General features: G+C 37.2%; 1 protein-coding gene across 7 annotated transcripts in view; it reads right to left on the bottom strand.

Annotated features, from left to right (window-relative positions):
- Positions 1-13,922, bottom strand: part of LOC131349041 (Kv channel-interacting protein 2-like) — a 199,092-nt gene that overhangs the window by 3,890 nt on the left and 181,280 nt on the right. For 4 of the 7 annotated variants that reach the window (XM_058384360.1, XM_058384359.1, XM_058384356.1 and 1 more), the window contains exon 2: positions 772-896. In XM_058384360.1, the coding sequence (XP_058240343.1) occupies positions 772-896 (125 nt within the window). Of the gene's footprint in view, positions 1-771; positions 897-2,433; positions 2,534-8,851; positions 9,370-13,922 lie in introns of those variants that run through there. The other 3 variants (XM_058384361.1, XM_058384355.1, XM_058384357.1) reach the window with 3 other exon arrangements.

The raw sequence follows: 13,922 nt of genomic DNA, 5'->3' as shown, positions 1-13,922 counted from the left end.
GATAAGCATGTGATGGTGGCGGAAAGAAATGCGCCCGCAAGCCTTTCACAAATGAAATGTAAGAAGAGAAGAGGAGTGTGCCCTATATTCTATCAAGTCTGTAACGTGAGATAAAAGAGCATTTTTTACATCTTTACTAGTATAACGTAAAGTAGTATTTTTTTTTTTTTTTAAATTCGCAATATACCATCATACACTGATCAGGCATAATATTATGAGCACTGAGAGGTGAAGTGAATAAGAATGATCTAATATCTCCTCATCATGGCACCTGTTAGTGGGTGGGATATATTAGGCAGCAAGTGAACATTTTGTCCTCAAAGTTGATGTTTTAGAAGCAGGAAAAATGGACAAGGGTAAGAGCGAGTTTGAAAAGAGCCAGATTGTGATGGCTAGACCACTGAATCAGAGCATCTCCAAAAGTGCGGTGTTCCCAGTCTGCAGTGGTCAGTATCTATCAAAAGTATCCTTTAAATCCAGTAAGTCCTGTAAGTTAAAGAATCTGCTGCTAACATCTTGGCGCCAGATACCAGGCTCGACGGGTCAGGGCTGTTTTCGCAGCAAAAGAGGGATCGACACAATGTTACGAAGGTGGCCATAATGTTATGCCTGATCGGTGTATATTATATGATATATTGCAATATGAATACAGCATAGTGTTAATTTCCTTGACCACACCCATGTAGAAATTATTGTGTCCATTCTGATCAGTATGTTCAATCACGCAAAAGCAAAACGCAAATTAAGCATGAACAAGCAGAAAACCCTTACGTTTTTAAAGCCCCTGTAGAGCACTTGCAGCTCTTTCTTGGTGAACTTGGTTTGCTCCTGCAGTTTTTCCAGACCCTCAGGCCGATGGCACACGGTTGAGAGTTCAAAATCATCCTCGATGCTGTCTGTGAGACACAAAAATGTTCATCAGAATTGTACACTGACATCAGTGTATTGAATTCATATTCGGTCTACTTATACACCACACTTTTCATACTCATGGGTGATCTGCTGTCATATAAAAATAATCATTAAAAAGTTTAAACCTACTGGAAAAAAAATGTATGTTGACTAATATCTAATCCATAGTATATTACCATTAGTATATAATTGCATTTCAATTATGTAGTGCAAAAGAAAAGGCATTATTTATGCATAAATTTTGAAAATCTGAATTAAAAGTTATCCATCAACAATCGTCTTCCAAAAGGCATTTCAATACCATCACCACCAACTAAACACAAGGATTTCACCTTAATCTCTGTTTTAAGCAAGCTCCACCCACACATGCAAATCCTGTGTATAATATATAGCACATAATGCCTGAGGTCTGAATACCAGCGTGTTCAATTTCACTATGCACACGTAACAATTCCTACATAAGCCGCAAAGCAACAACTCCATTATATCTCCCTATGAAATGTGCAAGGTAAATTTGTAGTGTACTTAATGGTCTATATTGAGGATACAGGCCTGTTATAAAAAAAATATATCCTGTTATAATAGGTATAAAGCACTGTGATGAAAAAATGTGATGATGTGTAACACGGAAATTGAGCGAATCAGTAGTTAATTAATTATGCATGTAATGCAGTTGCACTGTTTGACCACCAGAGGTCCCTATCTACTCAAATCACACAGTTAAAATATGTAGAGAGCACACTAGTCACATTATTGTATTTTTTTTGCAATGAGTCTTGCTTCAGACTCGAACAACACGTTATATATAAAACATTATACCGTCATGTTCGGCATTTTAGCCGACTTTGGAGCTCTGTTTCTGCTGTGGAGCTCGTTACGTTTTCAGTCGATCATCTTTAAAGTGTGCAAAATCAGATAATGTTTTATTCAAATAAAATTTTCAGATTTAATAAATGTATCTATTTTGATGATATGGCTTGGCTGTCGTAAATCTTTATTATTATATTACATTTTAATTATATGTTTTAATAATTTATATTATAATTATATATTTTTTTACAATTAGATATTCTATTTTTTTTATTTTATACCGACAAACATACACATTGTTTTGCATCATTTATGATTCAGAAATGAATATTTCTTCATTGAAACTTTGGAATCCAATCCAATTTAATTGTGAATTGAATTTTCCCCTCTCACCAGTTACATGTCCTCCCACAAATCTAAAAACTGCTACACATATTATCTTAATAACACTTTACTATGAAACATTCAAATTCTTTGCTATTTCTGTCAACAAATTATATCCTTTGAGTTCTGAGATCTCTCTGATTACATAAAGGTCCTAAAATGAATTCTATACTGACATGTATAACATACTTTTACGAGATTTTTTCCATGACTGTCTCTGCCGTGTGTACATCTTGTGAAGAGCCCTACTGTGTGTATGGGACACATTATGGTGGGAGTATATGCAGTATCATATAGAGGAAAATGAGTGAGGCAGTGGTGAATCACTTGCATTGACTGACTGAGGGAGTGGCACTGGGCCCACAGCAGGACAGCAGCTTGAGGAACCGCTGTTTAATACTTTTTTTGCTTTGGCTGGGAGTGTTACCTGTAAGTCACCAACCATAATAGAGGGTTAGAAAAAAGAGGATACACAAGGCATGCATACAGATCAGCCTGGGCGTGCACACACAAACAGAATGCATGCACCACAACGCAAACCATTCATGAATGGACCATTTTATATAGAGTCCATATAGGAAAACAGATCATATGACCCAATGGATGGAAACAAGAAAGCCCAATTTTACGTTTACGAGAGCAGCCCACGCCTTTGATGGTGATATGAAGGCTGATTGTGGAACTGAAAGGGGAAGTACTTGACAGCATTGCTTTCTAGGCATTCAAAACCTCTAGAAATGGAATGCAGCTGCATCTGAGGTCTTTGCCTGAATATGGTTGATTGAGTTTAAAGATACTTGAAGTAGCAGACCACATCGTCAGGCAATAGCAGACAATTAAGGATACAACAATTTGGGTGATTTATTAGATTGGATTATGCCATCCTTTTGCCTAATCACATCCTAGGAAAGGGAATAATAAACATTTGGTATGGTTCCCACCAGTTTGAGGACATGCCTGACTAATCGGGCAGTCCAAGTGAAGAGTAATGGCTATTCAAATAAATAGATGGTAATTTGTTGTGAGTTTCCTGCCAAGGATACTCATGTTAGAAAGACAAACTGAAACTCAATAGTATAGTTTTCATGTTAAGTATCAGATTTATGCAGATTTGTAGACCTGGCAGCAGTTGAAATGTAATACAGCCAGGTCCTGGAGTATCATTGCCCTACACAGTTTGGGTTTTGAGATACTCCTTACTGCAGGACCAGAAGTCATGGGGTGGAGCTGGAACTGATTCAACTCCTTGAATATCCCCAAACCTTAACCCACCAGATACTCTATAGCATGAAACAACAGACTTGTCCAGCCTGAGATACAAAGAGGTTTCTTCACTATCTGAACATTTAGATTTATCCATTCTGGTAAGATCTGGATCTGATCTGATCTCTGTTGACTAGACTTGGCCCCAGGGAGCACTTATTGAGTTTTTTTGTGTGTTTTTTCCTCCTGCTCAATCTAATTCAGGCTTATTTATTAGTTGATGAGTTGAAAACTGGTGAATTGATAAAAGCAAAGACTGATTGGTTTCTGTAAACTTTGAATAGTGTTCTAAAGCTTTTGCAATGCTGTGTAGCAGCTTTAGGAAGTGGTAGCTCAGTAGTTATTGTGTGGGAAGGTGCGTTTAAATCCTAGGACCAAAAAAGCTGGGCCCTTGACCATCCTATCAACAGCTCAGTTGTCTAAATGATATAAATGCAAGTTGCTCTGGGCAAGGGCATCTGCCAAATGCCATAAATGTAGAGATGCCTACTGAGCAAGCCAAGGTGAACAAGAAATATCATGGAAACATAGCTCAATAAGGGACCTGCCCAACTATGGCTGGCACTGGGAACTGACAGATTTACTAAGGATTATACGTCACTTTATCCTAAGCAGGATCACAGTAGTTATAGAGCCTTTCCTCGTAGCACTGAGTGCAAAGCCTGAGATTTTATCCTGAATGGGAAGCCATTTTATCACAGGGCACCATGTACAAACACGTTTTCAGCTGGGGCACTCTACTATAGCTAATCTGACTGAGTTGGGAGGAACCCGGAAAATCCAGAGATAATCCACACAGACAACATGCCAAACGCTGTACAGAGATTAACATGAGCTCTGGATCGAACCCAGGACTCTGTGCCACAAACAGACTGGCAAAAGCTTTGTCAAAGAACGCAAAGCAAGGATTGAATTTTATGGGAAGTTAACTAGTTGTATGGATGGCCTTTCCCCCAAGCTTCAGCGGTATTAACTCAATTTGTGAAAAAGAAGAAAAACATGAAAGAGGAAATGAAATGGGAAGCTGTGGTAACATTCAGTATTGATTTTATGCAACATTGAAAGATCCATGAGATTTGGTTATTTCTATGGAATGGCCTATAGATCTGTCCTACAAGGCAGAATTGACTTTTGAACTTATTCAAGAGTTGTGATAAAGACAGATAAATATGCGTGCACACATACACACACAGATCTTCCATATTTTAAGCAAGAAGCATGCAGCACATCAATCTGCAATGGATTTTGCTGACCAGGCTTCAAAGGGCATTTTAAACATTAAAAATACAGCACTACATGTTAGGAGCAACTGATCCATTTTCCAGCTGAGTATCCCACAGGATGAAAAGAACTTTTTTGGTCAAGTTGAAGACCACATAGTGTCAAGGTACCAAGTACATAATTGGCAGTTTGAAAGTCTCATTTGACCCCTTTCATCTTCAGCAAAACACACAAGCCAAACCAAAAACACTATGACCCTTCTCTTGGGAGTAGCAGAAACTACTGTTACAACCACACCAATCCTTATTTTATCTCACTCAGCAGACATGTTCAAATACAAGAACAAAACAAGGCATCTCTTACACAGAAGGTTGATCTGAGATATCATTCAGCTCTTCAACTAGACAAGGTAATCACAAAGACAAGTCCTGGATCAACACAGCCAGTTATACTTATACTGAGATACTGATACAGAAGATTTTACATCTTCTGTAACCACTTCATGGACCCGGAGCCTATTCTGGGAGGCAAGGTAAGAATTCACTACGGATAGGACACAAGTCCATTGTAAGTAATAATTCCCACACACTTTTTAGCAATTTAGACCCACCTACTTGTGCCAATGGGCATCACCCTTTTCTCCCATATCTTGAAGGAATACCTCTTGGGTTTTTTGGGGTCCTCCCAGAGGAAAATATTGAGGATACAGGTAGAATGCAGAGTAGCCTGAACAAGGTTACTGACTAAATTTCACAGATCCACACAGTACAGATTATTATTAGTGACATAATTTGACTATTTAAATATATGGCATATTGTTCAAATGTGTATAATATTACAATAGAATTATAGTGTATAATATTCTTTACTGGAGCAATAGAGCTTTTTATTCCAGAACATTCCACCATCAAATCCCATTTCGTCCATACTAGCATTATTTACAGTGTTGTTGAGTTGCTACTGAAGTTGGGATTTAACTTATTCAAGTATCCGAGTTCAACATGCTAATGACAACAAACACTGAGTAATATGTAAAATAGCTTTGATAATAGTGTGTTGTGATGTTCACTAAAGAAAACACCACTTGAGAAGAATAATCACTTACCAGCTATTATTCTTCTACTATGAGGTGTGAGATCTGAGCAAATCAGTTTTTGTTCCAGCTGACAAATGTGCCAAACTAGATCATATTGATTCAACACATCTTATTTCCCAGACCTGGTAAAAACTCTTCTAGAGACATGTCTGCACTAGTGTTTGATCCAAGAGATAATACATGGACATGCAGTTGCTCAAATGTGTTCAATTTTGGTTTGGTCAGGATCAGGGTAGATCCAGAGCTTATTTCAGGACACTAGGTTGGGGAAAGGAATTCACTGGACTGGTTGTCCATTACAAGTCACCATACACATACACTTTGACAAAATTAGATTAGCCTATTGGCATTATCCTTTCCTCCATATCTTCAAGGGTTTTCTCTGAGTTTTCTCATGTTTCTCTCACAAGAAAGCCTTGAGGATATGAGGAACATAGATAGATTTGGAGCATTTTTTCCCTTGATTTATTTCTGTTAGACATATATGAAAATCATACTTGGATCCACACCAAAACAATAGAGTCAAGACCACTGGAATGAGGCCACTTGGCCAAGAATCTCTGGAGTGGTTTGATTGTGATGAGAAAGCAATCTGAGCCAATGGATCAATGAACCAACCTATGGCCGCTTATGACTCAAGTGGTTAAGGTTGATCGGGGTTCAAGCCCAAGCACCGCTAAGCTGCCACCCTTGAGAAAGGCATTCAACTCCCCCCTGCTCTAGGTGTGCTGTATCATGGCTGACCCTGCACTCAGACCCCCCACCCTCCAAGGATGGGATATGTGAAGAAAGAATTTCACTGTGCAGTAAAGTATATGTGGAAAATTAAGGCTTCTTAATTTATTCAAAATTAAATATAATGTCTCTGAAACAGGTGAATTTAAACAGTGCTGCCCTACTGACTCCTGGATTCCATCTTGATAGATGACTGCTAGCTATTAAAGTAACCTCAGAACATAAACCCACATAGCAGATGGGTCTGGGCCAGATCTGGCATTAAGCCGGCACTGCTGGCTGAGTTCTGGCATGGCAAGTGGTATGTCAACCAGATGCGGACTAGGTCTGGCAGTGATGGCACATGATGGCATGCCAGATGTGCCCCAGTTATGGTTTGGTTTATGTGGTGTGGCCCAGTGCTGGCCTTGTGCTGGCCCATGTTTGGCCCACCTCTGGCAAACCAGATGTGGGCCACCAAAGGGCCATCATTCTTTGTGGTATGTGGGCCGAGTGTAAGTGCATTGTGTGGGCCAGACCTATTTTGCTATCTGGGAAACAGATGCTCTCTGACCAAAGGGAGGACAGTTAACTCACTTGCTTAAACATATTTTTGTCTGCTTTCAAATTTTGCAATGTGAACACAAACAGAGTTAAACAGAAAATGCAACTTTGTAAGAACTGAAGTCAACAGTTTTGGATCAAAGTGCAGATCTGCAAACACCCTGAGATATGAAGCAAAAAGCTGGAAAGCCAAAACCAAAATTGAAGTCAGAGGCTACTGGACATTTCCCTCTTGCCACTGTACGACGATGGCAGCAATAATTTGATCTCTTAGTACTGCTCCAGCAGTTTAATAGATGATATCTGTGAAAGTATGAAAAGCTGGAGTGTCCTTGAATAAATAACTATTATTCAAGGATTTCATCAGGTCACAAAGATGAGTGTCATCAGTGGTATGCGCCGAAAGAATAATAATCACATTAAGCCATTATTCCAAGGAGTAAATTATACCTAATGATTGAGATGTTAGAAAACTAACAGCATGAATAGAGGAGCAGAAAAGGGTTTTTTAAGAGATATGTAATTACAGTAATCAGTCTGGCCAGAATATTTTCCCACCATAGAGCCATCATTGTTCAGTCACAGCTTGAGTAAAAACAATGCAATGCATGGATTTAAACTAACTACAAAGACCAAAGCAATGTTCTCAATACCCTGATGTGGAAAAAATTAGACAGAGGGGCTCTTTTACAACTGTGTATACAATTACAATTCTGAACAAAACCAGAATACGGCTCTATATCTTTTTATGATCTGTCTGAAATTAAAAATTATAGTCATTTATTTAACACATGCTTGCATCTCCCAGGCATTCATTAAAAGTTTCCATTTAACCAGCAGCTTTAGCAATCAAATTACTGATTCTTCTGCTCAAAATATATTGATATTGCTAACTGGTATCAGTGCATATAGACATTATTAATCTGTTGCTATCAAGTTTCTAACAATGTTGTCTCAACAAGTGTCGTAAATTTGTGCAAGTTTTGTGGACAGGGATTTGTCCGATTAGAAAAATTAATTCCACAGACCCACTCAATAAATGAAATACAAAAACATAATCTGACTATTCATATGTTATTCGAGTTTGTATAATATTCTGGCTCTTTACTGTTGGCAAGTCCAAGTTAATATTATTTATAGATTTATATAGAGAGTTTTTTTTGGGATTGAACATATTCAAGTTAAGGGACAAGTTCAACAGGCTATTAACAACAAGTGCTTTTCAACTATAACAACTATTCCTCCACCATGAGGTGTAAGGTTTGAGCAAATCGATTTTTGCTCGAAGTCCCTGCAGCATACACAAAGTGAGAATGGCTCACATGAAACCTGACAAATATGTCAAACCAAATCATATTGATTTCTCGTATTTTATTTCCCAGACCTGGTTAAAACGGATTACACAGACACACAGTTGCTCAGACGACGTGTTCAATTTCAGTTTTGTTCTAAAGCACAGAAGACATAATGCTGAGAACACTATACTAGGAATGACATCGAGTAATCTGATGATCAATCACAGCTTTTAGAGCCTGAAGGAAATTAAATTACATTTATTCCTGTCATGGGTTGCTGGGAAAGTATGGAAGAAAGCAGTGTTACATGGAGAACTCATTTTGCAGCAGGAAAGCTATTAGTCTATGATTGATAATCAGGAACCATTAGAATCTAAAGTCATTAAGATTGCATGGATTGTCCTTTGTTAAGGAAATCTATATACTGTATGAAAAGACACAACAGTTTATAACAGTCATCGTTTTCCCCAATTAAGAACATTCCTGTTGATGTTAATCATTGACATTTGGGCCGGACTTTAATTGTCCATGAAACAGAAAAATTAAAACAGGTTTTGAATATGTTTTGGGGATTTCAGCTATCTTATCTTACCTCTAGTTGCAAAATCAATTAAGCCCAAAAAGTGCAGAAGTCTGAGGGAGCTGCAGACCACCAACAGAATGCCGAATGTCTGCAAGCCCTCCATCTCCCACTCTTCTTTGAAGAACACCAACATAATTCCCCAGCACCACAAAAGTTCTTCCTGTCTTCATCCGAGGCTGCCTACGTCCCACTGTCTGCTACATTCACAACCTCGCAAGCTGTCATTGTTTGTAGCACTCCAGAGACATGTCTCTACAACTGTCTTCACGCTATTTCTGTTCACCTTTCTCAGTTACCCGCCTTCCTGCCGTGATCTTTGCGGTGGCTCCCCGAAATCGAGCCCGAAAGAAGAATTATCTCCCAGTCTAATAATAAATCAGCCACAAAGGTAATACAGGATGGAAGTTCAAGGTTTAGAATCCACAGGTTTCAAATCTGTGGCTCTGCACATCTCATTAGTCTCGGAGAGTAAAGGTAAAAGCCAGTAGACTTGTGGAGTTGACTTCCAGCACTAATAATCCAGTCCTTTCCCCTTGTGGGTCTGAGTCATACCTGATTTCATTCTCTCTTTTGTGTTTCACTCTCTTCCTGAGCTTAATTGGGTCACTTTTGTGTTTTTGGAGACTCTGGAGGATTGTGCGTGTGTGTAAGGGGGTGGGGGGTGAAGGGGAGGGCACATGGGCGGGCAAGAGTAGGCACTGACAGATGTGACACCCTTTATTGCTTCCTCACTGCCTCACTCTTTCTCCGGCTTTCTGGTCTGCTTGAATCTTGTCTACTTTCCTCAGTGCCATAGCCCACAGGAGACAGAAGACAAATACACACACACACACTCACCACCCCAATATCCTGGCACAGAGACAATGCCCAAAGGGAACTAAGAGTCTGGGTAAATTCTACGAAAAGAGCTAAAGCATAGAAACTTGGAAAGTTGTGAAAGAAAACCAATTAGCACTGCACAAAGATTGATTTTTTTTTTATTACTACATCAATATATAAACTACATCCTAAACCAAAACAAACAAATAACCACAAAAAACACTTTTTTTATAAGGAAAGGTATCGATTTGAGTTGAATTATATTTGTGGAAGAGGATCATTTAAATACAAAATAAAACTTAGGTTATTAAATTTTAATATTAAATCATTAGATCATTTAATAAGCCTCCTAAATACTATTTTTAGAAGGATCTTAAAGATTGTAAGAAAAGCTTTTCCGTTCCATTTCCAAATGCATCATGAAACACCAAAACAACAGTGAAACAACTCTGAAATAGCACTAAAACAAAACTAAAACAATGACGCAACAAATGTAACAATGAAGCAACACTAAAACAACACTGAAACATCATCAAAACAACACTGAAACGTCATCAAAACAACACTGAAACATTAAAACAACACAAACATTAAAACAACACTGAAACATTAAAACAACACTGAAACGTCATCAAAACAACACTGAAACATTAAAACAACACAAACATTAAAACAACACTGAAACATTAAAACAACACTGAAACATCATCAAAACAACACTGAAACATTAAAACAACACTGAAACATTAAAACAACACTGAAACATTAAAACAACACTGAAACATCATCAAAACAACACTGAAACATTAAAACAACACTGAAACATCATCAAAATAACATAGAACATAAAACAACACTGAAATACCAAAACAACAGTGAAACAACACTGAGATAGCACTAAAGTAAAACTAAAACAACAATGAAGCAACAAATGTAACAGTGAAGCAACACTAAAACAACACTAAAACACTAAAACAACACTGAAACATCATCAAAACAACACTGAAACATTAAAACAACACTGAAACATCATCGAAATAACATAAAAGAACATAGAACAACACTGAAACAACATAAAACAACACTGAAATACCAAAACAACAGTGAAACAACACTGAGATAGCACTAAAGTGAAACTAAAACAACAATGAAGCAACAAATGTAACAGTGAAGCAACACTAAAACAACACTGAAACACCAAAACAACACTGAAACATTAAAACAACACTGAAACACCAAAACAACACTGAAACATCACCAAAACAACACTGAAACATTAAAACAACACTGAAACATCATCAAGATAACATAAAACAACACTGAAACAACATAAAACAACACTGAAATACCAAAACAACATTGAAACAACACTGAAACATCATAAAACAACACTGAAACAACATAAAACAACACTGAAATACCAAAACAACACTGAAACAACACTGAAACATCATAAAACAACACTGAAACACCAAAACAACACTGAAACATCACCAAAACAACACTAAAACATTAAAACAACACTGAAACATCATCGAAATAACATAAAAGAACATAGAACAACACTGAAACAACATAAAACAACACTGAAATACCAAAACAACAGTGAAACAACACTGAGATAGCACTAAAGTGAAACTAAAACAACAATGAAGCAACAAATGTAACAGTGAAGCAACACTAAAACAACACTGAAACACCAAAACAACACTGAAACATCACCAAAACAACACTGAAACATTAAAACAACACTGAAACACCAAAACAACACTGAAACATCACCAAAACAACACTGAAACATTAAAACAACACTGAAACATCATCAAGATAACATAAAACAACACCAAAACAACATTGAAACAACACTGAAATACCAAAACAACATTGAAACAACACTGAAACATCATAAAACAACACTGAAACAACATAAAACAACACTGAAATACCAAAACAACACTGAAACAACACTGAAACATCATAAAACAACACTGAAACACCAAAACAACACTGAAACATCACCAAAACAACACTGAAACATTAAAACAACACTGAAACATCATCAAGATAACATAAAACAACACTGAAACACCAAAACAACACTGAAACATCACCAAAACAACACTGAAACATTAAAACAACACTGAAACATCATAAAACAACACTGAAACAACATAAAACAACACTGAAATACCAAAACAACACTGAAACACCACTGAAACATCATAAAACAACACTGAAACAACATAAAACAACACTGAAACACCAAAACAACACTGAAACATCACCAAAACAACACTGAAACATCACCTAAACAACACTGAAACATCATCAAGATAACATAAAACAACATAAAACAACACTGAAACAACATAAAACAACACTGAAATACCAAAACAACAGTGAAACAACACTGAAACACCAAAACAACACAAACATCATCAAAATAACGATGAAACACCAAAACAGAACTAAAGCACCAAAACAACACTGAAACAACACCAAAACATTGAAACAATGCCAAAACTACACTGAAACAACAGAATCTTTGATCTTTGAGACAATGTCCATTGTTAAAAGTGCTATACAAATAAATTGAATTGAATTTCAACACCGAAACACTGAACCAGTGCCAAAACAACACTGAAACATCAACAAAACAATATCAGAGCAACCCTGAAACTAAATAGTAACAACAACAAAACAACAGTAAAGCAACACTGGGGTGATACTGGACAATGGAACATTGGGCAGTGAGCGCCCTTGGACAGTGGGCAAGCAGACAGTTCTAAATGATTAGCCTAATTGCGATGAAAGGATGTGCTTCGGTAACTGATGTGTGATCTGCCACAGGGAGGAGTCGGCCTCAGGTACAGATTCTGAGTTCTGAGAAAAACTGTACCATAAATTAAACGTAAACTTATAAGAAGTGTTATTTGCTAGATTGTAGGCATGCACAAAAGACAAGATGAAAAATTATTTAGGGAAATCTTACCTATTCTTAAAGCCACATCAATTTCAGAAAACTAGGACAACCCTAGGACAACCATTTACTACATTTACATCCCAAGTCTCTCTGGTCATCACTAAGGCCAGTCTGCCTCGGACAACGGCCACACCACTACCCAGTGAGGAGATTTCAGCTCAGTCATGTCAGGCTAAATTTATGCTGTTTTATCTCCTGGGTTCTGACACTCGGACACACACAAGCCTCAGCTGGGGAGTCTTAAAAGAACTGAGGGAACAAAATGACAAAGCACCCTTCCAGTGGTCAGTCTGGAACTGCAATCAAACTAAACTCCGTTCCCGGTGTGACCTGGAAACGTCAAAGAAACCTGAAAGGCACTTGACATTTCGGGTATTTGTGTTCGAGAGGAAAACAAAAGGAAAACAAAATGATCCTGGAACTCATTACTTACTGATATTTACCAGGTTCCCATCATTATACAGAAATAGGCTTATATTTAAAAAAAAGGATTATATTTCTTTTTTTTTTTTTTTTAAAAGCCCAAATTGTTGGTGCTTTAAAACGTCAAATGTCTTATTTACGTGATAGCGTTTAAGCATTCATCTATTTGTCTTAAGGAAGCACATTTTGCTTTATGCAAAGTCATGATGGATCACAAACTACTGATCTCCTGAGATTTTCACACACAACAGTCTCTAGAGCTTAACACTAGAACAAACACTGTGTGTGTGTGTGTGTGTGTGTGTGTGTATGGTTAATTAGTTATGCACTGTGAATTAATCATTTCTCTGCCTTTGGGATGGAGAGACAGAATCATTTAACTGTTACTAAATATAGACACCTACCTGCGTAGTAATCCCACTCAAATTTGATTAAAATGACTGGAGGTGAGGAAAAGACAAGAGAGCTAACAAATGGTCGCCATTCTCCGAAATCTGAAAAACTTGATTTCAATTAATGCTTTAGAGAAAGGTTGTTCATTTTCAAGGATCATTATCTTTTTTTTTCTTTTTTCTTTTTTTTTTGTTTGCATCCTTTTTAAGGCACTGAATGATTTACTCTGGCTCCAAACCCACAAGGTCATTTTACTACACTCAAAAGGTCATTTTAAGAGGTCCTGCATAGTAATTAAGAAAATATTAAAAGGAATGAATTGCTTTATCCATTCATTCCTTAATTACAGCCGAGCAGCACAAGCAAAATGGGTAATTTTTCCCATTTTTAATTTTCTATGTATAGCATCGTAGTCCTAATTTCAGAATATCTAAAATTAAAAAGAAAAAAAAAGAAAAACAC

Source organism: Hemibagrus wyckioides, linkage group LG29, assembly GCF_019097595.1.
Source record: "Hemibagrus wyckioides isolate EC202008001 linkage group LG29, SWU_Hwy_1.0, whole genome shotgun sequence".
In the NCBI taxonomy this organism is placed as follows: Eukaryota; Metazoa; Chordata; class Actinopteri; order Siluriformes; family Bagridae; genus Hemibagrus; species Hemibagrus wyckioides.
The sequence above is the reverse complement of the archived record's forward strand: the minus strand, read 5'-3'. Positions and strand labels throughout refer to the sequence as shown.